This window comes from Bombina bombina, chromosome 2 (assembly GCF_027579735.1).
Source record: "Bombina bombina isolate aBomBom1 chromosome 2, aBomBom1.pri, whole genome shotgun sequence".
Classification (NCBI taxonomy): Eukaryota; Metazoa; Chordata; class Amphibia; order Anura; family Bombinatoridae; genus Bombina; species Bombina bombina.
Window position 1 is genome coordinate 1,287,858,041 of NC_069500.1, and position 27,544 is coordinate 1,287,885,584.

Here is a 27,544-nt window from a genome sequence, read left to right on the forward strand (position 1 = left end):
TGATTCCCTGTAGAGGATCATGTCCGCCAGACATCCATAAATACTGACAGCATACATTGTCGGCATTTATCATTGCACAAGCAGTTTCTGGTCAATCGCGCTGCTAGCAGGGAGTATCAATCAACCCGATCGTATACGATCGGGCGGATTTCTGTCCACCGCCTCAGAGGCAGTGGATGAGTTAAGGAGCAACGGTCTTAAGACCGCTGCTTCTTAACTCCTGTTTCTGGCGAGCCTGAAGGCTCGCACGGAAACAGAGGCATTGGGGCCAATACGGGGGTTGGTAAATCGGCCCCATTGTGTCACATGTAATGTGGAAAAAAGAACTCACGTAATGTGTCACATACTGTAATGTGGGACACAGAACTCACGTAGTGTGTCGCATACTGTAATGTGGGTATAAAGAACTCACATATTGTGTCACATCTAATGTGGCAAACAGAACTCACGTAATGTGTCACATACTGTAATGTGGGACACAGAACTCACGTAGTGTGTCACATGCTGTAATGCGGGTATAAAGAACTCACATATTGTGTCACATCTAATGTGGCAAACAGAACTCACGTAGTGTGTCACATACTGTAATGCAGGAAACAGAACTCACGTAGTGTGTCACATACTGTAATGCAGGAAAACAGAAACTTACGTAGTGTGTCACAATGCTGTAATGCGGGAAACAGAACTAACGTAGTGTGTAACATGCTGTAATGCGGGAAAAGAACTCACATATTGTGTCACATGTAATGTGGGAAACAGAACTTACGTAGTGTGTCACATACTGTAATGCGGGAAACAGAACTCACGTAGTGTGTCACATGCTGTAATGCGGGAACAGAACTCACATATTGTGTCACATGTAATGTGGGAAACAGAACTCACGTAGTATGTCACATACTGTAATGCGGGAAACAGAACTCACATATTGTGTCACATATAATGTGGGAAACAGAACTCACGTAGTGTGTTACATACTGTAATGTGGGAAACAGAACTCACATATTGTGTCACATATAATGTGGGAAACAGAACTCACGTAGTGTGTTACATACTGTAATGTGGGAAACAGAACGCACGTAGTGTGTCACATGCTGTAATGCGGGAAACAGCACTCACATATTGTGTCACATGTAATGTGGGAAACAGAACTTACGTAAGTGTGTCACATACTGTAATGCGGGAAACAGAACTCACGTAAGTGTGTCACATGCTGTAATGCGGGAACAGAACTCACATATTGTGTCACATGTAATGTGGGAAACAGAACTCACGTAGTATGTCACATACTGTAATGCGGGAAACAGAACTCACATATTGTGTCACATGTAATGTGGGAAACAGAACTCACGTAGTGTGTTACATACTGTAATGTGGGAAACAGAACACACGTAGTGTGTCACATGCTGTAATGCGGGAAACAGCACTCACATATTGTGTCACATGTAATGTGGGAAACAGAACTCACGTAGTGTGTCACATGTTGTAATGCGGGAAACAGAACTCACATATTGTGTCACATGTAATGTGGGAAACAGAACTTACGTAGTGTGTCACCTTCTGTAAGTTGGGGAACAGAGCTCACAAAGGGCCTGATTTATGAAAGTGCAAGCGGACATATATATTGTATCATGTCCGCCGCACACCCGATAAATAGTGATGTCGCGAATAGTTCGCCGGCGAATAGTTCCGGCAAACTTAGCTTGTTCGCGTTTGCCGCGGTGGCGCGAACATATGCGATGTTCGATCCGCCTTCTATTCGTCATCATTGAGTAAACTTTGACCCTGTATCTCACAGTCTGCAGACACATTTTAGCCAATCAGCAGACAGACCACTCCCTCCCAGACCCTCCCAGGCTCTGGACAGCAGCCATTTTAGATTCATTCTGATCCTGCATTCTTAGTGAGAGGAAAGATAGTGTAGCTGCTGCTGATTTTATAGGGAAAATTCATAGCTAGGCTAGTGTATTCAGTGTCCACGTACAGTCCTGAAGGACTCATCTGATCTCTCTGTAAGGACAGCACCCCAAAAAAGCCTTTTTAGGGCTAGAACATCTATTTTTTTTTTTTTTTTGCCTGTGTAATTTTGACTGTGAAACATCAGTCTGCTTGTGTAATCTAATTGCAGTTGCCTGCCTGCCAGCGTGTGTGCCAGGCCCACTTGCTAAGTGCCACCACTCATATCTGGTGTAACAGTAGTGTAAATTTGTAAAAAAAACTTTTTGACTGTGAAACATCAGTCTGCGTACTGTAATCTAATTGCAGTTGCCTGCCTGCCAGCGTGTGTGCCAGGCCCACTTGCCAACTAGTGCCACCCAATCATATTTGTTATAACAGTAGTGTAAATATTTAATAAAAAAACTTTTTTGACTGTGAACATCAGTCTGCTAGTGTAATCTAATTGCAGTTGCCTGCCTGCCAGCGTGTGTGCCAGGCCCAATTGCCAAGTTAGTGCCACCACTCATATTTTGTTTTAACAGTAGTGTAAATATTTAAAACAAAAACTTTTTTGACTGTGAAACATCAGTCTGCTAGTGTATCTAATTGCAGGTTGCCTGCCTGGCAGTGTGTGTGCCAGGCCCACTTGCCAACTAGTGCCAACCAATCATATTGTTATAACAGTAGTGTAAATATTTAAAAAAAAAAACTTTTTTGACTGTGAAACATCAGTCCGCTAGTGTAATCTAATTGCAGTTGCCTGCCTGCCAGCGTGTGTGCAGGCCCACTTACCAAGTTAGTTCCACCACTCATATTTGTTGTAACAGTAGTGTAAATTTAAAAAAAAACTTTTTTGACTGTGAAACATCAGTCTGCTAGTGTAATTTTAATTGCAGTTGCCTGCCTGCCTGCCTGCCAGCGTTGTGCCAGGCCCACTTGCCAAGTTAGTGCCACCACTCATATATTGTTGTAACAGTAGTGTAAATATTTTTTTAAAAAAACTTTTTGGACTGTGAAACATCAGTCTGCTAGTGTGGCATTAACCATACTACTGTAGTGGTGCAATTTAAAGTCCTTTTAATGCAGTGGGAGCCAATGAAGATGGGGGGTTATGTGGGGTGGTTCCAAGTTAGGAGTTTGAAGTGTTGTGTGACTTAATGGGAGGGGTTCACATTTTTTAATATATTATGTTTGGTACTGGCTGCTTATATGCAGTGTGTCTTTTTCTTTTCTTTATACCTCAAAGCAGCAGTCATGAATGCTTAAAGCAATTTTGCTGTTATTGAGTAATTGAGATTTGATGGCAGGGGTGAAGTCGAGCAGGAACGCACAGGAACAGAGTTCCTGCACTATTTTTGCAGGAGGACAGAGGACAGAAATCCCTCTGGACAGAGAACAGAAACACTTTAGTAAACACTGCTGCTGATGGTGGGAAGAGCTGTTGCAGTCTTGTTAGAGTGACAGTGAGATCCTCTAGTAATAGGCAGTAACACTTCCTGCAATACACTAAACACAAGCCTTTCAGCGGTCCTGCTGTATAACACATGGTGCTTACATTTCTGTGTGGCTTGCTCTAGGGTTATTTAGGTCCTCTCAGCAAAAATAGGACTATTGCACCTTAAGTGGGTGAGACTCTGTGACAGAGGAGGAGTCTCAAGCTCAAAGGCAACTATTTAACACTTCATTGGATTTAATTTTCTTTTAGTAACCAAGGTGTATAGATTATATACATATAAATACAGTGTGTGGTTGTGTGGTGTATAAAACAAATATTAATTGTGAGGGGGGGGGGGAGTGGAAGTCCTGGTGAGTTCCCAAACTTTTTGTTGTAGGACTTGGCACCTGTTTGATGGTCAGCCAAAAACACAATGTTATTCAAACCAATACCGATACTTCAGTATTTGAGGTGTTCTGAAAATAATAGAATAAACTGCAGTGATGTTGATTTTTATAGAGCATGCATGCACCATACTGTAATACTGGAATACTGATGCAAATATATTTTAGTAACAGTACCATGGGGGCCTCTTGAATTTGCTTTAATCTTTTCTTTGTTTGCATAGCATTATTGTGCTTCTTACTCTTGCCATAAAGAAGACAAATCAGAACCAGAAAACTCATAAATATTATTTATATAGAACATACATAAACATATCATTCTAAACCAGTCTTTTTAAGCTTTCGGTCACACAGGATTTATTTTAATTGCAAGGAAATCTTCATAATGTCAAGGATCTATACCAGTAACATAAATCTTCACATTAGCAACTATTTATTTAGATACACATACATGTGATATAGAGGAATGGTCCTATTACATAGATAAGAACATCTGTAGCATTTGTAAATGAAATATAGATGAGGAGAAGGAAAGTAATGGCCCTTGGCCATAGGTTGGACAAGACTAAATATACCCTATTCACATTTATGTATTACAGTGTTCTAAATTTATTTTGAAATGTAAAAATGTGACAAAATGTCAGAAATCTTATTTTTTGTTATTATTTGGACTTTGCCTAAAGGTCAGTGACTTAACATTTATTAATATTATCTGTGTACGGACTTTAGTTACAACTTATAGCTTTTGTGTACCAGTTATATCTCTTATATTTCTTAAACAATACATTAACTTTTAGGAGCTGAGAAAAACTCAAGATTCTTTTGACACACTTGATGGCTATTTTACTGAAGACGAACAAATCAGTATTGAACCTTATTTGCTCCCACAGTAAGTTTACCAACCTTTATAAGTTAAAGTTTAGCAAATGATATCATTTCAGGAAATAACATATTGGCTCTGATTGTGTAATACTAAATGACAGAGAGAAAGTGATACTGGGCATGTTCCTTATATAGGGGTAGATCACCATCATATAGAATAATTCAGTCTAATGATTTTTTCCTACAATATTCACTATATAATTGTCAGGGGATTTTATGTAGATACATAATTTAATAATCTTATCTAAAAATAAAAATTCTTAAGGATTGCACTATTTTCATGTGACGTATTTTGTTTCATTTTGTTAATTAATTAGTTGCTGGGCAGGGGTATAATTTTATAAGAAATGTTGCTGACATTTTTCAGGGTTAAAACCATAAGTCCAATTTATTTTTAAAATATTTTATTCTTCTATGAATAAAGCGACAGTAAAGATAGTTACTGTATATACACTAAGTAGGTTGTGTAACAATATTAGCTTTAAAAGGATATGAAACCCAAACAATTGATTTCATGAATATGATAGAACATACAATTTTAAACAACTTTCCAATTTACTTCTATTAGCTAACGCTTTATTCTGTTAGTATTCTTTGTTGAAAAGCATATCTACGCACACTCAAGAGCATTGCTGTAAGCTAATTGGTGGCTGCCCATATATGTCATTGGTTCAACTGATGCATTCAGCTAGCTCCAATTAGTACAGTGTTTCTAAACCGTGGTCCTTAAGTACCCCCAACAGGACAGGTTTTCATTATAGCTGAAAGATAGCACAGGTGATATAATCAGCTGATGGGTGAGAGCAGGTTAGTAACCATGGTAACTAATCAGCTGATTATTTTCCATGTGCTCTAGTTCAGCTATTTGAGGACCACGGTTGAGAAACACTGAAGTAATGCGTTGCTCCAACTTCAACAAAGAATAAAAAGTGATTGAAGCATATTTGATAATATATGTAAAATAGAAAGTTGTAAAATTGTAGGCTCTATCCTAATTATAAAAGAAACATTGTAGGTTTTCATATCCCTTTAAACTATAAAGCAGATTCCCTAGTTGGTACAGCTCCTGCATGCACCATTCACTTCTAGTATGCCATCTCCTTTTCTCTAGGGGCAGGAGACAGTAGTGTGCATAATATAAATAAATCATTCTCTTTGGCAGTACTGCCCGCTTCTGGCCAGAAGAAAAAAACTGCAGAGCAGTCTTCTCATTGGCTGAATAGTAGAAAAAAAACCCTGCAGAGCAGTCTTCTTATTGGCTGACTAGTAGAAAAAAAAACCTGCAGAGCAGTCTTCTCATTGGCTGACTAGTAGAAAAAAAAACCCTGCAGAGCAGTCTTCTTAATGGCTGACTAGTAGAAAAAAAAACCCTGCAGAGCAGTCTTCTCATTGGCTGACTAGTAGAAAAAAAACCCCTGCAGAGCAGTCTTCTTATTGGCTGACTAGTAGAAAAAAAAACCTGCCGAGCAGTCTTCTCATTGGCTGACTAGTAGAAAAAACTGCAGAACAGTCTCCTCATTGACTGACTAGTAGAAAAAAAAACCTGCAGAGCAGTCTTCTCATTGGCTGACTAGTAGAAAAAAAAACTGCAGAGCAGACTTCTTATTGGCTGACTAGTAGAAAAAAACTGCAGAGCAGACTTCTTATTGGCTGACTAGTAGAAAAAAAACGGCAGAGCAGTCTTCTCATTGGCTGGACTAGTAGAAAAAAACTGCAGAGCAGTCTCCTGATATATTACTCTAGTCTCTACAGTTAAGATTTATTAATAACTATTGCTCACTTTCTGTGACCTCCTAAATAGAGGAGACTGTATGTGTGTATGATATAATGTCTTGATGGTCCATGTAGACAGTTGTATTATGTCTAGTGAGCGAACATTGTTTGACATATGATTGTAAAAGAAATTATTGAACCTATTGTTGTTATTAACAAGTTTATTTTCCAATAAAAATTATATTGAAAAAAAAATAAATAAAAATAAAATATAGTTCCATATTAAAAAAAAAAAAAAAAAAATACTTAAAATGTTGATCTTTTACTGTCACTTTAATAACAGTGCAAAGTAATAACATTATTTAATGTAGTTCTCAATATTTTAGAAATGTTAGGATTACGTTAAATCTGTTTAATCACTCACATTAATAAAGTATGTTATTCGCAGAAAAGATATTACTGGTGCCTATTTATCCACAACAAAATGTGTAATCCATTTGAGGTATGGCGCTTCTTTTCAGATGAGAGTGGATTATTTTAATGAGAGAGAACTGCAAACACAACTTTTTGAGCTGGTATCCTTAAACACGGTATAGTATAACATTGTCATTTTAATATAAAATATTGATAAATATAATAAAATTGTCTCTTCTCAAAATTACACACAACTTCACTCCAAAAACAGGGGAGGGGCATATAAAGTAAAAATACAATTCAGTTGAAACAGTTGCTGCAAACTTGGGGCTAGATTACCAAGTGGAGTGCTAATTTAATCACACGCCCGTTAAAGGATACATTTGCCCGCGATAAATAACCAGCCATTACAAGTGCTTGGTTACCGCATGCTCGGGTAGCAATTAGCGCTCAGAAAATTAACTAGAGATCAGATTTCTGGTTAATTTTCCAAAAGGGCCCCAAGTGCCCTCAAAATAGAGTGCATTTTTTAATAGTACTGTGTCTCACGGCATGAGAACGAGGTTCCCATTGGAGCCTATGGAAGTACGCTCTCGTGAGTGCAATGCTTCCCTGCAATACAAACGTGAGGTTGCGTTCACTTTGTGCTCAACTTGTAATACCAGCACACGTTTGCGTGTGCTGGTATTACTAAGTTAAAGGGACACTGAACCCAAAATTTTTCTTTCATGATCAGATAGAGCATGAAATTTTAAGCAACTTTCTAATTTACTCCTATTATCATTTTTTTCTTCATTCTCTTGGTATCTTTATTTGAAATGCAAGAATGTAAGTTTAGATGCCGGCCCATTTTTGGTAAACAACCTGGGTTGTCCTTGCTGATTGGCAGATAAATTCATCCACCAATAAAAAAGTGCTGTCCAGAGTTCTGAAGCTTAGATGCCTTCTTTTTCAAATAAAGATAGCAAGAGAACAAAGAAAAATTAATAATAGGAGTAAATTAGAAAGTTGCTTAAATTTGTATGCTCTATCTGAATCATGAAAGAAAATATTTGGGTTCAGTGTCCCTTTAAGCGAAAATATCACTTTCAAAAATGCGATATTTTGCGCTCCACTTGTAATCTAGCCCTTGGTGTTTATACACTCAGCTGTTTTATTTTTTGAGAGCTATATTTCTTTTTAATGTAGAGAGAGGTTCTTCAACGGTTTTTTATACATACCAGACTGGAGCAATGTGTTCACTAGTCATAGTAACATGTTAGAAAGAAAATAGTTAGGTATTGTAGCTTCCTAGAAAGATTTTTGTTACTGCTGTAAATTAAACCCCACTAGCTCCTATTAACTGTAAACTCGGTTCCTCGGTAACACTGTGTAAAAGTGCTATTAAAAAACCTAAAGTGCACAAAATCTTACATACATAACTATAATGAAAACATTTTATTGTTATTGATAAGCAGGAATCTCTACTAAACTGTGTAACTAAAAAAAGAAGTGTGTCCCATTGCCTCTCTCAGCTATTCTGTCTATTTGCTTAAATCCCTGGCTTCCAGTTACTCTGTAGGTAGGTTAAAGGGACATGAAACATTTTCTTTCTTTCATGATTCAGATACATAGAGCATATAGTTCTTAAAGGGACACTGAACCCAATTTTTTTCTTTCGTGATTCAGATAGAGCATGCAATTTTAAGCAACTTTCTAATTTACTCCTATTATCAAATTTTCTTCATTCTCTTGGTATCTTTATTTGAAAAGCAAGAATTCAAGTTTAGATGCCGGCCCATTTTTGGTGAACAACCTGGGTTGTTCTTGCTGATTGGTGGATAAATTCACCCACCAATAAACAAGTGCTGTGGCTGGTTCCTTAGCTTATATGCCTTCTTTTTCAAATAAAGATAGCAAGAAAACGCAGAAATATTGATAATAGGAGTAAATTAGAATGTTGCTTAAAATGGCATGCTCTATCTGAATAACAAAAGAAAAAATTTGGGTTCAGTGTCCCTTTAACAACTTTCAAACATATCAAATTTGTTGTATTCTCCCAATATAATTTGTTTCAGGAGCAGCAATACACTCCTGGAAGCTAACACATCTGGTGAGCCTATGACATAAGACATATATTTGCAGCCACCGATCAGCAGTTTGTTTTCAATAATGCATTACTACTCATAAACCTGCCTAGGTGTCCTTTTCAACATTGGATACCAAGAGAACAAAACAAGTTAGATAAAATAAATAAATTGAAAAGTTGATTAAATTGCATGCTCTATCTGACTTGTGAAAGTTTAATTTTCACTATACTGTCCCTTTAAACATTAGTACTCTTGGATGCCATCTCTGTTAGATTGAAAAGTGCCTGTGCACTAGGGTTGCCACCTCGGCCATGTTTTCCTGGACACTTATGAGTTACACATGCTGCAGGGTGTGCAGAGGGGAACATGCATTGCACACCTAAACAGCCCATGAATAGTAACCCTGGATAGCACTATTCATGTTCCTCCCTGCACACCCTGCAGCATGTGTAACTCATAAGTGTCCAGGAAAACATGGCCGAGGTGGCAACCCTACTGTGCACTCATTAAAGATGGCCGTCCAATGTAACTTGTATATGCAGGTAACAGTGGTTTCCTTGAAATTATCATGGATCTGTTGCGTAAAGATACAGTAAGCAACTTGTAATTACAAGACATTTTTGTTGTCTTGTTATAGAATAACATATCAGCCCAAATTAACATCTTATTTGATGCAATTGTTTTTCATAAGCCAAACAGCACATTCCATTTGCCTCATTTGGAGGAGCCGGCCCGCACTTGAGTCTATAGCTGACAAGTATAGCCCCAATCATATTGTTCATATAAAGTGCATTGTTTCACTGGGTTTATCTTGGAAATAAATGTATCAGGGTTAGCCTTGATAAGTCTGCATTGTGCTTTTTCAGTTCTGAGAAATAGAAAAGCCACAATTTTCAGGGCACAGTTACATGAAAAGTGGGCAAAAAAAAGTTTTAGTATACATAACTATACCTTTTAAATTTAAATCTCAATATTGAACAAAAAAAAGAGTAGCATAGATTCTAGGATTTGTGTAATTACTACTTGTGAGCCTTGTCTGGAAATTTGTTATAGGCTAGAACAAATGGTGAATATATTATTAAAATGTAACCTTTTTATTATTATTATTATTATTGCTACTAAAATGACAGCAATACCACCGTAAGAAAGGCTGCCATTGAAATAAACACCCTCACCAAGGTTATATCCTCTGTAATGTAACGCTATTCACCTATATACATCCCTACTTATATACTCTAGCGTAGTGCAGTGTTTTTAATTTCGTTGGGCAGCAAACAGTGTATCTGTTCTCTCTTTTGCTGTCATTTTAGTAGCCATAATAAAGGTTACATTTTAATAATATATTCACCATTTTGTTATTTGCAGCGCATTGTGCTCAGAGGCATCTCCTTTTATTTAACCCTGTCCTAGGGGTGTGTTTGTACCTAATTACATCTCAATATGTTTACTGTCCCTTTAAACAGTTGAATTGTTTGATCATTGTTATACGTTGACCCTAATTAAAAATAATGAAAGTAAACAACATATACTTTATGTTGAATTATTAAAAAAAAGCAAAAAAAAAACTTACAAAGCATATCAAATCTTTTTCAGTATCAGAAAAAACTGCTAACAACATGACTTATGAAAAAATGATATACAAAGCTCGGGAATCACTGAAGGCAAGATTTGAAGTATTAACTGACTATGCCATCTCTGAAAGTGATATGGTAAAAAGACAATATATGTAGATATAGATGTTATAATTAAATAATGTCTACTCTGTGACAAGCACTAAATAATTGTAGTTCTCCAGAGAATCAGGCCCTAGAATGATTGCACCAAGGGGAACTGATCTGTGATGACAGCTTTAAACATAAGCACCTGGACGTCTGTGTATTTCTGCAAAAGTTAAAGGGACAGTCTACACCAAAATTGTTATTGTGTAAAAAGATAGCTAACACCTTTACTAATCATTCCCCAGCTTTGCACAACCAACATTGTTATATTAATATACTTTATAGCATTTAAATATCTAAATGTCTGCCTATTTCTAAGCCAATACAGACAACCTCTTATCACATTCGTTTTTTTAGCTTTTCACAAAAACAAGCAAGTTCATGTGTGCTATAAAGATAACATTGTGCTCACTCCCATGGAGGGATGCAGGACACTGCTCTAACTGGCTAAAATGCAAGTCAATAGATAATAAATAAATAGCCCTGAGATAATGGGGCTGTCTGCAGAGGCTTATATACAAGGTAATCGCAGAGGTAAAAAGTAAACAGGCTGAGCACATTTGGGGAATGGGTAATAAAAGAATTATCTATCTTTAAAGTTTGACCTTCTGTTTGTAAAGGAACTTCAGTAAATATGTAATGTCCATATAATATTAAGTCAATAAATCAATTCCTATCATTATCGATTCATAGGGGGCGCTATGGTGAAATTATTAACAAAACATCTTATATAATAAAAGGCCAAGTGTGTTTGTCCGAAGCTGTCATGCGTAGTAGAGACAGCACGAGGACAAACACACCTGGCCTTTGAGTCCCTAGCTGATGATCTGCGGCAGAAGAAGTGAGCGTGGCCGGGCATGAGCGAGGGGCGTGGCCGGCATGAAGGGGCGTGGCTGGGAGGGAATGACCTGAAGGGGGCGTGGCCAGACGTAAAGGAGGCGTGTCCAGGCACGGTCGCGTGAAAGATGGGAGAGAGAGGGGAGAGAGATAGAAAGGGGGGAGAGGAGAGGGGGGAGAGAGAGGGGGCAAGAGAGAGGGAGGGGGCGAGAGAGAGAGGGAGGGAGAGAGAGGGGGGAGAGAGAGAGAGGGGGGAGAGGGGGGGGAGAGAGAGGGGGGGAGAGGGGGAGAAGGGGGGGGAGAGAGAGGGGGGAGAGGGGGGAGAGAGGGGGGGAGAGAGGGGGGGAGAGAGGGGGGAGAAGGGGGAGAGAGAGGGGGGGAGAGTGGGGGGAGAGGGGGGGAGAGAGAGGGGGGAGAGGGGGAGAGGGGGGGAGAAGGGGGGGGGGAGAGAGGGGGGGAGAAGGGGGGGGAGAGAGAGGGGGGAGAGAGAGGGGGGAGAGAGAGGGGGGGGAGAGAGGGGGGGAGAGAGAGAGAAGGGGGGAGAGAGAGGGGGAGAGGGGGGGAGAGAGGGGGGAAAGAGAGAGGGGGGGAGAGAGAGGGGGGAGAGAGAGAGGGGGGAGAGAGAGGGGGGGAGAGACAGCAAAAGAGAGGAGGGAGAGAGACAGCAAAAGAGAGGGGGGAGAGAGACAGCAAAAGAGAGAGGGGGAGAGAGACAACAAAAGAGAGGGGGGGAGAGACAGCAAAAGAGAGGGGGGGAGAGAGACAGCAAAAGAGAGAGGGGAGAGAGACAGCAAAAGAGAGGGGGGGAGAGAGACAGCAAAAGAGAGAGGGGGAGAGAGACAGCAAAAGAGAGGGGGGAGAGGGACATCAAAAGAGAGAGGGGGAGAGAGACAGCAAAAGAGAGAGGGGGAGAGAGACAGCAAAAGAGAGAGGGGGAGAGAGCGCAAAAGAGAGGGGGGAGAGAGCGCAAAAGAGAGGGGGAGAGAGAGGGCAAAAGAGAGGGGGGGAGAGAGAGGGCAAAAGAGAGAGGGCAAAAGAGAGGGGGGAAGAGAGAGCGCAAAAGAGAGGGGGAAGAGAGAGCGCAAAAGAGAAGGGGGAGAGAGCGCAAAAGAGAGGGGGAGAGAGAGGGCAAAAGAGAGGGCAAAAGAGAGAGGGCAAAAGAGAGGGGGAATAGAGAGCGCAAAAGAGAGGGGGGAAGAGAGAGCACAAAAGAGAGGGGGGAGAGAGCGCAAAAGAGAGGGGGGAGAGAGGGCAAAAGAGAGGGGGGGGGAGAGAGGAGGGCAAAAGAGAGAGGGCAAAAGAGAGGGGGGAAGAGAGAGCGCAAAAGAGAGGGGGGGACGAGAGAGCACAAAAGAGGGGGGAGAGAGAGCGCAAAAGAGAGGGGGAAGAGAGAGAGCAAAAGAGAGGGGGAAGAAAGAGCGCAAAAGAGAGGGTGGAGAGAGCGCAAAAGAGAGGGGTGGAGAGAGAGCGCAAAAGAGAGGGGGAGGGAGAGCACAAAACAGAGGGGGTGAGAGAGCGCAAAAGAGAGGGGTGGAGAGAGAGCGCAAAAGAGAGAGGGAGAGAGACAGCAAAAGAGAGAGGGGGAGAGAGAGCAAAAGAGAGGGGGGGAGAGAGAGGGCAAAAGAGAGGGGGGAGAGAGAGGGCAAAATAGAGAGGGCAAAAGAGAGGTGGGAAGAGAGAGCGCAAAAGAGAGGGGGGAAGAGAGAGCGCAAAAGAGGGGGGAGAGAGAGAGTGCAAAAGAGAGGGCAAAAGAGAGGGGGAAGAGAGAGCGCAAAAGAGAGGAGTGGAGAGAGAGCGCAAAAGAGAGGGGGAGGGAGAGCGCAAAAGAGAGGGGGTGAGAGAGCGCAAAAGAGAGGGGGAGACAGAGCACAAAGGAGAGGGGGAGAGAGAGCGCAAAAAAGAGGGGGAGAGAAAGCGCAAAAGAAAGGGTGGGAGAGAGAGCGCAAAAGAAAGGGTGGGAGAGAGAGCGCAAAAGAGAGGGGAGAGAGAGCGCAAAAGAGAGGGGGAGAGAGAGCGCAAAAGAGAGGGGGAGAGAGAGCGCAAAAGAGAGGGGGAGAGAGAGAGCGCAAAAGAGAGGGGGGAGAGAGAGAGCTCAAAAGAGATGGGGAGAGAGAGAGCTCAAAAGAGAGGGGGGGAGAGAGAGCTCAAAAGAGAGGGGGGAGAGAGCACAAAAGAGAGGAGGAGAGAGAGAGAGCGCAAAAGAGAGGGGGAGAGAGAGCTAAAAAGAGAGGGGGAGAGAGAGAGAGCAAAAGAGAGGGGGGAGAGAGAGAGAGCAAAAGAGAGGGGGAGGGAGAGAGCGCAAGGGGTGGGACCGCTGTACTGCAAAAAATGGCCCGTGTGAACGGGCTTTAGGACTAGTACATAAATAAAATGTGAATAATATTATTTATAAAGTTGATTAAAATTAGAGTTCCTTAACTCCCAGGTACTGTGAGTAAATGACCAACATATTATTGGTTAAATAAATTATTACCACAAAATAATCAACACGTTGCTTGAGTCAGTTCCTCTTCAAACAGTCCAGGTCTAATTTCTGTATAACTAATTTGCAGTGCGTATGTGTGGAAATATATCTGACTCATTTTATTTACAGTTTAATCTGTGTATTTGCACAAGTGTGAGAAGCAAGCTCCACTGAGCTACCAACTGCCTGATAACGTGCAGGTTTGTTAGGGCTTAGGATGTATCCCTTGCTGTCCCTCTCTTAGCTCTCCCTTTGCTACAAGTGTCCTTGTGAAAAAGTGGCCTCATCACCCAGACCCCAGCTATAGCATATTTGCTTCATCTCAGTCCACCCAATCCCATCCATTTAATACTCAAATCTCTATCCTGTCTGTCATTGTTCTAACCAAACAACACTCACAGCTCTACTCCAATAATCCCTCACTCAGCCTAAGCCTCCCAGGCCCAGAAAATGTTGTAAATGAATTGTTAAAATTGTAGGACAAGACAGTGGGGCAGATTTCTTGGGCGCGATCCGATATCGATCGCAGTTTGCGGCGCAAGCGAGGGAACCGGCGTCGCCCGCAGTTTCAGCTCGCAACTTGAGCCATCCCATATAGGTCGCCGTCAGATGCTAACGTGCCGTAAGTCTCACAAACCAGCGATGTCCAGAAATCTGCGTAAGTACAAATTTCTGGCGTCGCCAGTGACTTGCGGCACGTTAGAAACTGCCGGCGCCTATAAAACCTGACTAAAGTTTAAAACACCCGCACTGTCTAACACGCCTCCCTAACATAGCCCGCACTGTCTAACACGCCTCCCTAACATAGCCCGCACTGTCTAACCCTCTATCCGCTATCCCCCCTCACTAGCCTAACAATAAAAAAGCTATTAACCCCTAAACCGCCGCTCCTTTACCCCGCCGCAACCTAATAAAGTTATTAACCCCTAAACCGCCGCTCCCGTACCCCGCCGCCAGCTATATTATATCTATAACCCCCTAAAGTGAGCCCCTAACACCGCCGCCATCTATATAAAAATTATTAACCCCTAATGTAAGCCCCTTACACCGCCGCCATCTCTATTAAAATGATTAACCCCTAATTTAATCTACCTACCCCGCCGCCAGCTATTTTATCTATATTAACCCTAAGTATATTATAGTTAATATAGGTATTACATTATATATATTAACTATATTAACCCTAATTATATTAGGGTTAATATAGTTAATATAGTTACTATAGTATTTATATTAACTATATTAACTCTATCTAACCCTAACTAAATTTATATTAAATTAATCTAATTCATTTATAAACTAAAATATTCCTATTTAAATCTAAATACTTACCTATAAAATAAACCCTAAGATAGCTACAATATAATTAATAATTACATTGTAGCTATGTTAGGGTTAATATTTATTTTACAGGTAAATTGTTAATTATTTTAAATAGGTATAATAGATATTAAATAGTTATTAACTATTTAATATCTACCTAGTTAAAATAATTACCCAATTACCTGTAAAATAAATCCTAACCTAAGTTACAAATACACCTACACTATCAATAAATTTAATAAACTACAAACATCTATCTAAAAATACAATTAAATTAACTAAGCTAAATTACAAAAAAAAACAAAACACTAAATTACAAAAAATAAAAAAAAGATTACAAGATATTTAAGCTAATTACACCTATTCTAAGCCCCCTAATAAAATAATAAACCCCCAAAATAAAAAAAATTCCCTGCCCTATTCTAAATTCAACAAATTTCAAAGCTCTTTACCTTACCAGCCCTTAAAAGGGCCTTTTGTGGGGCATGCCCCAAAGAATTCAGCTCTTTTGCATACAACAAATACAATACCCCCCCCCCCCATTACAACCCACCACCCACATACCCCTATTCTAAACCCACCCAAACCCCCCTTAAAAAAGCCTAACACTACCCCCCTGAAGATCTCCCTACCTTGTCTTCACCACACCGGGCCGAACTCCTGATCCGATCCGGGCGATGTCTTCCTCCAAGCGGCAAAGAAGAATTCTTCCTCCGGCGATGTCATCCTCCAAGCGGCAAAGAAGAATTCTTCCTCCGGCGACGACTTCCTCCAAGCGGCAGCAAAGTCTTCATTCTTCCGGCGGCATCTTCAATCTTCTTTCTTCGCTCCGCCGCCGCGGAGCATCCATCCCGGCCGACTGCTGAACTTGGAATGAGGTACCTTTAAATGACGTCATCCAAGATGGCGTCCGCCGAATTCCGATTGGCTGATAGGATTCTATCAGCCAATCGGAATTAAGTTTAAAAAAATCTGATTGGCTGATTGAATCAGCCAATCAGATTCAAGTTCAATCCGATTGGCTGATCCAATCAGCCAATCAGATTGAGCTCGCATTCTATTGGCTGATCGGAACAGCCAATAGAATGCGAGCTCAATCTGATTGGCTGATTGGATCAGCCAATCGGATTGAACTTGAATCTGATTGGCTGATTCAATCAGCCAATCAGATTTTTTAAACTTAATTCCGATTGGCTGATAGAATCCTATCAGCCAATCGGAATTCGGCGGACGCCATCTTGGATGACGTCATTTAAAGGTACCTCATTCCAAGTTCAGCAGTCGGCCGGGATGGATGCTCCGCGGCGGTGGAGCGAAGAAAGAAGATTGAAGATGCCGCCGGAAGAATGAAGACTTTGCTGCCGCTTGGAGGAAGACGTCGCCGGAGGAAGAATTCTTCTTTGCCGCTTGGAGGATGACATCGCCGGAGGAAGAATTCTTTTTTGCCGCTTGGAGGAAGACATCGCCCGGATCGGATCAGGAATTCGGCCCGGTGTGGTGAAGACAAGGTAGGGAGATCTTCAGGGGGGTAGTGTTAGGCTTTTTTAAGGGGGGTTTGGGTGGGTTTAGAATAGGGGTATGTGGGTGGTGGGTTGTAATGGGGGGGGGGTATTGTATTTGTTGTATGCAAAAGAGCTGAATTCTTTGGGGCATGCCCCACAAAAGGCCCTTTTAAGGGCTGGTAAGGTAAAGAGCTTTGAAATTTGTTGAATTTAGAATAGGGCAGGGAATTTTTTTTATTTTGGGGGTTTATTATTTTATTAGGGGGCTTAGAATAGGTGTAATTAGCTTAAATATCTTGTAATCTTTTTTTTATTTTTTGTAATTTAGTTTAGTTAATTTAATTGTATTTTTAGATAGATGTTTGTAGTTTATTAAATTTATTGATAGTGTAGGTGTATTTGTAACTTAGGTTAGGATTTATTTTACAGGTAATTGGGTAATTATTTTAACTAGGTAGATATTAAATAGTTAATAACTATTTAATATCTATTATACCTAGTTAAAATAATTAACAATTTACCTGTAAAATAAATATTAACCCTAACATAGCTACAATGTAATTATTAATTATATTGTAGCTATCTTAGGGTTTATTTTATAGGTAAGTATTTAGATTTAAATAGGAATATTTTAGTTTATAAATGAATTAGATTAATTTAATATAAATTTAGTTAGGGTTAGATAGAGTTAATATAGTTAATATAAATACTATAGTAACTATATTAACTATATTAACCCTAATATAATTAGGGTTAATATAGTTAATATATATAATGTAATACCTATATTAACTATAATATACTTAGGGTTAATATAGATAATATAGCTGGCGGCGGGGTAGGTAGATTAAATTAGGGGTTAATCATTTTAATAGAGATGGCGGCGGTGTAAGGGGCTTACATTAGGGGTTAATAATTTTTATATAGGTGGCGGCGGTGTAAGGGGTTCTAATTAGGGGATAGATAAGGTAGATGGCGGCGGTTTTAGAGGCTCACAGTAGGGGGTTAGTTTATGTAGATGGCGGCGGGGTCCGGGAGCGGCGGTTTAGGGGGTAATAACTTTATTAGGGATTTCGGGGGGGGGGGGGATCGCGGTTGACAGGGAGATAGACATTGCGCATGCGTTAGGTGTTAGGTTTATTTTAGCAGATCGCGGTTGACAGGGAGATAGACATTGCGCATGCGTTAGGTGTTAGGTTTATTTTCTAGTTAGTTTAGGGAGTTACGGGGCTCCAATAGTCAGCGTAAGGCTTCTTACGGCTGCTTTTTGTGGCGAGGTGAAAATGGAGTAAGTTTTCTCCATTTTCGCCGCGTAAGTCCTTACGCTGCATATTGGATACCAAACTGCGCGGGTTTGGTATACCTGCCTATGGCCCAAAAAACTGCGGGCGACGGCAGAAATATACGGGCGTAACTTCTAGGTTACGCCGTATATGTGATACCAAACCCGCGCAAATATTGGCGTCGCCGGCTTTTGCGGGCGACGATTTATATCGGATCGACCCCCTAAGGCGCCTCTGATTTTATCTAGTGAGACGACCTTTCTATAACATAACAGACGTGAATATTCTACATGTAGACACTGTGACATTTACTATTTTTCAAGAATGTTTCTGAAGTTGTTGCAGTAGTAATTGTTTTCAGTGGATGTCAATAGGTTCTCATTGTGTGAGATTTCATGTATTGGACACTTAGGGGTAGATTTATGAAATGTGGGGTGGACATGATCCGCTGTTGTCAATCATGTCCATCCGACATCGATAAATGGTGAAATGCTTGGGCAATGCCGCCCCCTGCACATTCGCAGTCAATCGGACGCTAGCAGGGAGTTTCAATCATCCCAATTGTATCTGATAGGGATGATTGCAGTTTGAGGTGGCGGATAAGTTAAGGAGCAGCGGTCTGCTTCATAACAAGTTTCAGGCGGAAATTAAACTTCGGGGGTAGATTTCAGCATCCGCTATTTGATAAATATAGCCCTTAAAGTTAAATGAAACCCAAAATACTTTTTTTATGATTCAGATAGACCATACAATTTAAAACAACTTTGACTTGGGTTATCTAACTTGCATACATTTCTTGTTATCCTTTGGTGAAGGAGCAGTAATGCACTACTGGGAGCTAGCTGAACACATATTGTGAGCCAATGACAGGAGGCATATGTGCAGCCAGCAATCAGCAACTAGCTCCCAGTAGTGTATTACTGCTCTCTAACCTACCTAAGTATGCTATTCAACAAAGGATACCAAGATAACAGAGCAAAATAAATCTTAGGAGCAAATTGGAAAGATGCTTAAAATTGCATGCTCTGAGTCATAAGAGTTTAATTTTGACTTTGCTGTCTCTTTAACACAACTGTAAATGTTAATGGCAAGAATGCCCGCTAGTGATGCACTTGGATACTTAAGGTGATACAAGGCACAATGATTTCGAACATGATCTTACCTTTACAACAGAGTCCTTCTGTAGTCTTATAAGAGTCTATGAATCTCACATGAATATAATCTAGTAACGTTCTTATTTCTAGGTCATTATATAGAGGCTTTTCATTAAAGTGAACAAACAATTATTTAATATATTAACATAGAAACTAGCAAAACATTAGAGATTAAAAAAGTGAGAGAGATCACTAGTTAATCTAGCCCAGTGTGAGAAACAACTTATCCAACAGTCTCAGGTCCCAGTAGATTCAAGGGATGTGCCACGTACTGGAACCCGGGACAAGTGGCAACATTCTACATTAAAAGCAAACTGAAAACCTTTTATTATTTGTATGTATAATCTATGAAAAATACATTTCATGTTATTGTATTTCTTTTTTAACGTTTTGCTCTTATTATTTATACAGTCTATCTTGGATCAGTTTACTTGTCCTGATGACATAAAACTTTGTGATATTGAGGAATTTGAAGGAAAAACAGAAATATACATTGGGAAAGGAAACAGAACATCAGAGGACCGATTGGCTCTTGCGGTAAATATTTATTTCTTGTTATACATATTATTTTGATCACATTTTTTGTAATTATTTGACTTGTTAAATAGTCTCACTGAGAGCCTGATGATCTAAAGCTCTCCACTCAGATGAGATGATCTAAATAATCCTCCAGCACTACCTGATCCGAAAAGACAGATTTTGCTATACTTCTCTAAGGAATGGGTTGACCCCTGTATGTGAAGGGGGAGACAAACCCATGAAATATAGCACTACATGACAGTTTTGTTACATTTACACTTTGTGCTTTGTATTTTAAATTATTTAGACTTCGGATTATGTCCTTTAAATTGTATTACATTTAAGTTTTCTCAGTCTCTATTTTGTATTTCAAGCACATAGATTCAGAGATGGCATCAGAACTAAAGCACAGCGAAGGGGTTAAGTTGCACAGCGATGGCAGCAACTATAAATATATATATATATATATATACACATATATATTTGTGTTAATATGTGTATATAAGCATATACATATATATATATTTATGTGTTAATATGTGTATATATATATATGCATATACATATATATTTATGTGTTAATATGTGTATATATGCATATACTGTACATATATATTAAGTGTTAATATGTGTATATAAGCATATACATATATTTCTTTCTAATGACACGATGAGTCCACGGATCATCTAATTTCTAATAGGATATATCACTCCTGCCCAGCAGGAGGCGGCAAAGAGCACCACAGCAAAGCTGTTAAATATCACTTCCCTTCCCTCCCACCCCAGTCATTCTCTTTGCCTATGTTACAGCAAGGAAGTGGTAAAGTTAGGTGTTAGAAAAGATTCTTCAAGCAAGATTTTATTATTTTTAAGTAATGCAAGATTGTGCTGCTTTGTCCTGGGGTGTAGCCGTAGTCCATATCAGTCTCTTCAGTAGAGCAGTGGTGACTTTAGAGCAATGGGAACTTTTGGGACATAATTCTCACTGCGCCTCCCATGTAATTATGCTGCCCTGAATCGGAAAGCCTGAGTACAATTACTCAGTCTTTACCTCTTTTTCCACAGGTCCTTGTGAGGGAGAGGACCTCTCAAACCTGGTGAGCTGCCTTGCTGTCTGACAGATTTATGAGGTAAGCAGGGCCGCCACTAGAAATTTCGGGCCCCTGACTTAACCATAGATCAGGGTCCCCCCCCCCATTGACATGTGCAATTTTCGACCAAGTGACTAAAACATATATGCACTTTATTCTTAAGTGTAGTCAAACTTGGAAATGTTGTGAAGGTAGTAACACACAAACACAGAACTCAGTAGTAAGGTCAAAATGTCCTAAAAAGGAACAGACAATGGACACACACAAACTCAAACACAAACTTGCACATACACCCAAGGAAACACCCACAGAGACAGCCTCAGAAAACACACAAAGGCATACACACTCACAGACACCCACAGAGAACACACAAACACACACACAGGCACTCACAGAAATCACACAAAGACATACACACACACACACCCTCACAGAGACATCCACAGAAAATGCAAAAATACAGACACATAAACCCTCACAGAGAGACCCACAGAAAAGAAATACATACACATTCATAGAGACACCAACAAAAGCACAAAGACATAAACACAGACACCCACAGAAACACTCACAGGAGGTAACATTTCTGCACATTGCTATCCCCTAAATAAAGTGTGTGACATGCATGATAAAAAAATAAAAGAAATTAAGAGATCACTTTTTAAAGAATCATGTCAATGAGCAAACACAAATACTTATGTGATTTCAAAATTGTACATTAAGGATCTGTCAAAGGGGTAGATGAAGAAAAGTACTTTTCAAACGTTGACATATCTTTCGGTTTTCCCACTCCATTTTCCCCAACCAAGAGCACCACTTCAAATCTGTCAGCTGTACTTATGGATTTGAAAATGCTGTACTCTATATGGTCTTGGTGGAACCATAAACTGTGGTACTCAGTCTCATACCATTAGATCTGGTTAAATGCAGGATTTAGGCTTGTTTGTATGTATTTCAAAATTAAGTCAGCGGTAGTGTAAACTGAACAAGTTAACCTGTCTCATTTCAAACACCAAGCAATCTTAGCCTGAGAGTATAACATTTTATGCAGATGTAAAAAATCTTACATAAAATGCCTCCTGGCATCTGGAAAGTCCTCGCATAAAGGGGCAATAAACTGGAATGTAATTAAAATATATAAATAAATTTTAAAAAAATCATATCTGCCAAAAGGGCACCTACCATTTGTGTATTAAGGAGCAAACATTTCTGCTTGGTTTTAAATATAGAATATCTGCAGCATCGTCAAATAATCATAAATACACTGCTGCATATTGCTAAAAAAAATTTGTTTTTATAGACCCATGGCCCCACCATACAACTACCACACTGAATTTACAATCTGAAATTGCACAAATAAATAAAAAATCATTTACAAAGTAAGTCCTACTTACTCAGCAAATGAAAGTGATCTGTCATCTAAGGCACACACTGTACAAACTGAAGTGCCAAGTCTGTCTCAAACTGTGCATAGTGGTTTAGTGCACGCTCAGAAATCCTCTCAAATGCTAATGCTTTACTCCTTGTAATGACATTTCCCCATGCTCAATAGCACTCTGCTGTAGCGCCCTCTGGTGGCTGCAAAAATGTAAAAAAAAAATATATATATTTTTTTTAATAATAGTGCTTGCCTCATGGGGCCCCCCTGGCCCACTGGGCCCCTGACAGGAGTCACCCTATTCACCCCCTGATGGCAGCCCTGAAGGTAAGTGCTGACTTTAATTTTCTAAAAGGGATAACAAAAAGGAGGTACTTTATTTACACAAGATGGGACACATATATAAAGGACTCGGAAAAGGTTTGGGCACTGTATTTGCAAGAGACATACATTCTCCTACAGATGGAGGAGACATTGGCCTCTATTTACCAAGGTCTGGCGGACCTGATCCGACAGTGCGGATCAGGTCCGCCAGACCTCGCTGAATGCGGAGAGCAATACGCTCTCCGTATTCAGCATTGCACCAGCAGCTCACATAACCGCTGCTTCATAACTGCTGTTAACAGGGGCCATCAAGCTCCATACGGAGCTTGTTAAATTGAGCCCACTATGTAGACAGCTTGGATGCAGGCACTGGGGCTGAGGAAAAATATTGGGCTCTGTTTTTTTTTATGGTGGTTTACTCTGCTTCCGGAGGTTTTCTTTAGAAGACATGATACCGACCGGAAGATTACTTTTTGAAAGCCCACGATGGGCGGAGCTATGGGAGGCGGCAATTTGTGTTTCGCGCCACTTTTCCCTCACTTCCTAGTGACCGGAAAGAGAGTACAGTTTAATTTTAGATTACGCATTTTTTTCTGAGAGCATGTGTTTCTAGGACCGGAGACCGGTTCTCTATCACTACTGCCGAGTTCCGGATCTTTTACTAGGAGTAAAGGCTTCTGCACAGGGAGAGCCGGCGTCAGCAGGGCAGGTAGGCACCTCAGCAAAGTTAAGCTGAGATGTAGAGGTGATCTGCAGCTTTGTTTGGTTATTTAGTCCACTCTGCATGTAAAAAATAAAAAAGTTACGGTTTAAAATTTAAAGTGACAGTAATATTTTTCGTTTTTAATTTTTATTAAAAAATGTAAACTTTTTAATTGATAATTTTTTTTTTTTTTTTTTAAGTAATTTTTATTGAGATCACCAAAAACAAATACTATTACAAATATCCCGAAGAAGGCAAAAGGATACAGTGGTCATAAAAAAACGACAACAATAAATCAATCCTGTTACATCACAGAGCAAGGGAAAAAGAAAACAGACCTCACATTTTTTGTTTTTTTTGTAACCTTAATACAACATATAATAAAATAGCATTGGCATATCATAACAAATGTATAATCTATACTGAAAATCAAACATTGTAGTAAGGGATGGAGGGACAATAATTGTGGTATTTTACGAGGAAAACCACTCAACACACACCCGGACACGCACGCGTAGACCAGAGTGTGATATATGGGGAAGGGAAAAGGAAGGGAAGGGAAAGGGGGTGGAAGGCGGAGACCAACCTAATATCAGGTCAATGGCTCTCTTCTGAATTCTAATCAAGTTGTTTAGCATAAATGGTGGCCTTTAAATGAATATTTTTAGAAGCAAATATAAAAGTTAGGTATATCCAATTGTTTCAGACAGGGCAACGTAGGATTCCAATAGTACAGCATATGCAACAGAATATACAAAAATGTAATATGTGGCAATATATAGTATGGAGTGTGGAGAAACATGTAAACATTATTAGCTACCATTAGGTCAAACATAATATATATCAATATACAAAGCAGCTTAGACAGGTATTTGTGAATTTTATACCATGGTTGAGTATAATGATTGGGCCATAGATTAATCCTACAGCAAAACAGTATCTCTCCTATATTTTCTAAGAAAGTAAGGGTCATTAACTTGTTGATAAAAGTATAACTAAACATATAAAGTCACCAGGTGTGGGAACCGTTAGCCCTCTTCTAAACCATCGCCACTGGATGACCTTAATTAACCTAAGGTAAATTATATAGGCATCTTTACTAAAATAGGAAGAATCATAATTCTAGGCAAATCCCGTTGGCCAGGTATGGGCCCTATACCCAGCACAAGAATACCACAAAAATTACTTTAGTGGAATCTAATGTATAAGATGCTATGACACACGTGACTCCTGGCTAGTCGAGAGGTGCAGAAGAGTATGTATAGTCCCAGCTATAGCCTGGAGGGGACAAAAAGGTTAAGACAACAAGCCTCATTATTATCTTGTCTGCATCCCTATACCCAGGGCATCACAAATAGGATAGAGCACACACGCTAAAAGATATAATTATCTATCTACTACACATGGGGAAAGGTTAGTACAATGTTGACATATGAAACTGTGCTTGTTAAATCGAAGGTTCCCCCTAGATTAAAAACTATATACATCCGGTTACATTCGAAAGACAACACCAATGTAGCTACTTTTAAATAAAATATGAGTAGCTTTGTATAACCTTAAACAAAGCCAAAATCCCTATACATAATACTATATTATAGGAGAAGCTCTTTTAATCTATACAGATACATCAAAGGATATAAGTGAAACAATGAAAGGAAAAGCCAATCTTGCAAATATAAGATGTGGGATAAAAGTTATTTCAATACTAAGAAGCACAGAAACAACCATAATTTTCTAAATTATACTGGGGGAATCAGGCAAAACTATAAGGGGCCATTGTAGGTAATACATTTTACTGTCCTATGTAGTTCTGAAACAGACAACTTAGGCCACCCTTTAGATAAAAAAAATGCACATTGTACCGATCAGAATACATCTCTTGCAGTTGTAAGCTAAGCTATATAGTAGTAAAAAACAGTTTCTCAGATATACCAAACATAAGGACCTGAATTATCATAGGTGGTAATGAGTAGCACATAAACATAAAAAGGACTCTTGTTTAAAACTGCATTACGCTCATTGCAACAGATTGGAGTGAACCAGTCTTAACATCAGACTCCCTGGTCGTCATGTATAGATGATGTATGGCAGTATGAGTCCAGCATTCCAAACAGAAAATACAAATTTCCCTAGGGACTTAAAACATTGCAAACATTCAATAACTATTGTGGTGTTCATATAACTATAGCCACTACACGGCAAATTTTATTCACCCTATACCTAATTTCTGGCGTGCTATTTTAAACTTGCAACACAGGTCCCATAGCCTGAATAGTAATGCACAAAAGTAAATGTGACAAGCAAAGTGTGTTGAGAGCTCCCAATTAACCTTCATCATAGACCACCAGTTCTCAGATGCATCCAGATCATGGGCAGCATCAGGGTCCCAATCAAAGTCCGATAGTTCTATGGAAGAGAAAAGGGCTGCAGAACTCATAAGCGATTGCCGTTTCAACGACATCATTCTTGGGTCTTGGAGATGAACCCCATCTATAGGCCCTCTCAGCTTCCGTGTCCTATTTGCTGAGCTCAGCGTTGAGGCCGCCTGAGTTGCGATAGTGCCATTTGTACTAGGCGACGATGAGTCAGTAATGTGCAGAGTCATGCTGACAGTTGTAAGTGTCTTACCCGCCAACGCCGGTTGTAGGATGGTAGGGACCTGGTCCTTCACATAGTTAGTTAAGGTAGCGTTTGGGCATGGAGGCTCTAAAGTGCTGTCATACACATCCTCCTCCACAACAAGCACAGATTGTGTAGTCAGTTGAGATACGCAGGTGTCCCCGTGTCTAGACGTCTGAATAAGCAGCTCTTCAAAGGCGGTGTGATGTTTCATAAGCATGCAGCGCATGGCCTCAATAAAGCTATTAGCTCCCACCATGTTGTTCCCGAATTTCAAACACCTAGGCAGTCATAGCAAGGTTGGACTCAATGTTCAGTATAAGCTCAAGGGGTTTGTGTAATCTCACAGCCCCAAGGGAGTAAAAATGGCCGCCATGTATGCCGTAGGAGAACAAGTCTCCGATCTCAGCTTGATGTTTTCACTCCGGTAAATAAATATAGCACTCCCCAAGCATGGGACAAGGGTCTACAAAGTTATCCAAGAATTCCATGAGGCTAGATGAAATTTAGATGCCGTTCAGAAGCAATAATACAAATGTTAGCTCTGGAGCAGCATGAAAGTGCGACCATTTCTTAGTGCTGTTGGCTCCGCCTTAATTGATAATTTGATCCATTGTGAGTCAGAATGGACCAAGAGGCTTTGCAAAATGTCAATTGTTCTTTATGTTTTGATGCCAATGTGGAACCACCAATCCCTTTCCTCATGTATTGAGAGAACTTAAAATTATAGGGATCGACTTTTTTCTGAGCCAACATTTTTGAAGGCGGATGCTGTTCAGGAGTCTAATGACAATGTTCAATATATGCCGCAGCTTTCTCCTTAAGCGTCCCAAATTTTACCGCCCACACATTCAGTGCCCTGCGCTTCCCCTCTAACTCCTCCTGGAGTTACGTTGCAAGACGTTGCTTCCCTCAAGTCTTCTGCAGTTTCTGATGCATTGTCTGCTTTTCCCATGTTGCAGGGAAAACGTAAGAGAACAAATAAACATTGAGTTAGCAAGGTTACTGATGCAATTGTCGCTATTTCGAATGCCCCCTCCCAGAAGCCTGAGGAGGAGGATATTTCGGTAGCATCTGAGGGTGAAATCTCAGATTATGACAGTGTAATTCCTCCTGCTGAAACTGAAGTTGTATCTTTCAGGTTTAAGATAGAACACCTCCGTCTGTTACTCAAGGAGGTTTTAGCTACATTAGACGACAGCGACACCATGGTCGTAGTTAATCCTAAGAAATCCAGTAAGCTAAACAAATATTTTGATGTACCTTCCTTGGTGGAGGCTTTCCTGTACCAGATCAAGCTACTGAGATCATTGCTAAGGAATGGGAGAGACTGGGTATCCCTTTTTCTCCATCCCCTATATTTAAAAAGATGTTTCCCATAGCAGACTCTATCAAGGAGTCTTGGCAAACAGTACTCAAGGTGGAAGGAGCAATTTCCACTCTGGCCAAGAGGACTACTATTACCATAGAGGATAGTTGTGCTTTTAAGGATCCTACGGACAAAAAATTAGAGGGGTTACTTAAGAAGATGTATGTACACCAGGGTTTACAATGGCAACCTGCAGTGTGCATTGCTACCATCACTAGTGCGGCGGCATACTGGTTTGATGCGTTGTCTGATTCTATTAGGACAGACACTCCCCTTGAAGAGATCCAGGATAGGATAAAGGCCCTTAAGCTGGCCAATTCCTTTATTCCGGATGCTTCCCTACAGGTTATTAAACTGGGAGCAAAGATTTCATTTTTGCTGTGCTAGCCCGCAGAGCTTTATGGTTGA

At 40.1% G+C, this 27,544-nt stretch overlaps 2 protein-coding genes across 2 annotated transcripts in view; both read left to right on the forward strand.

Annotated features, from left to right (window-relative positions):
• The window catches only part of LOC128650281 (uncharacterized), a 150,010-nt gene extending 142,954 nt beyond the window's left edge, over positions 1–7,056 (forward strand). Inside the window, exons 6-7 of the mRNA XM_053704105.1 lie at positions 4,572–4,663; positions 6,818–7,056. Of these exons, the coding sequence (XP_053560080.1) occupies positions 4,572–4,663; positions 6,818–6,965 (240 nt within the window). The 3' untranslated portion in view covers positions 6,966–7,056. The remainder of the gene's footprint in view (positions 1–4,571; positions 4,664–6,817) is intronic.
• Positions 7,057–10,347: 3,291 nt separating this feature from the next.
• LOC128650282 (uncharacterized) overlaps positions 10,348–27,544 on the forward strand; it is a 180,185-nt gene continuing 162,988 nt past the window's right edge. Inside the window, exons 1-2 of the mRNA XM_053704107.1 lie at positions 10,348–10,561; positions 19,545–19,670. Coding sequence (XP_053560082.1) covers positions 10,469–10,561; positions 19,545–19,670 — 219 coding nt within the window. The 5' untranslated portion in view covers positions 10,348–10,468. The remainder of the gene's footprint in view (positions 10,562–19,544; positions 19,671–27,544) is intronic.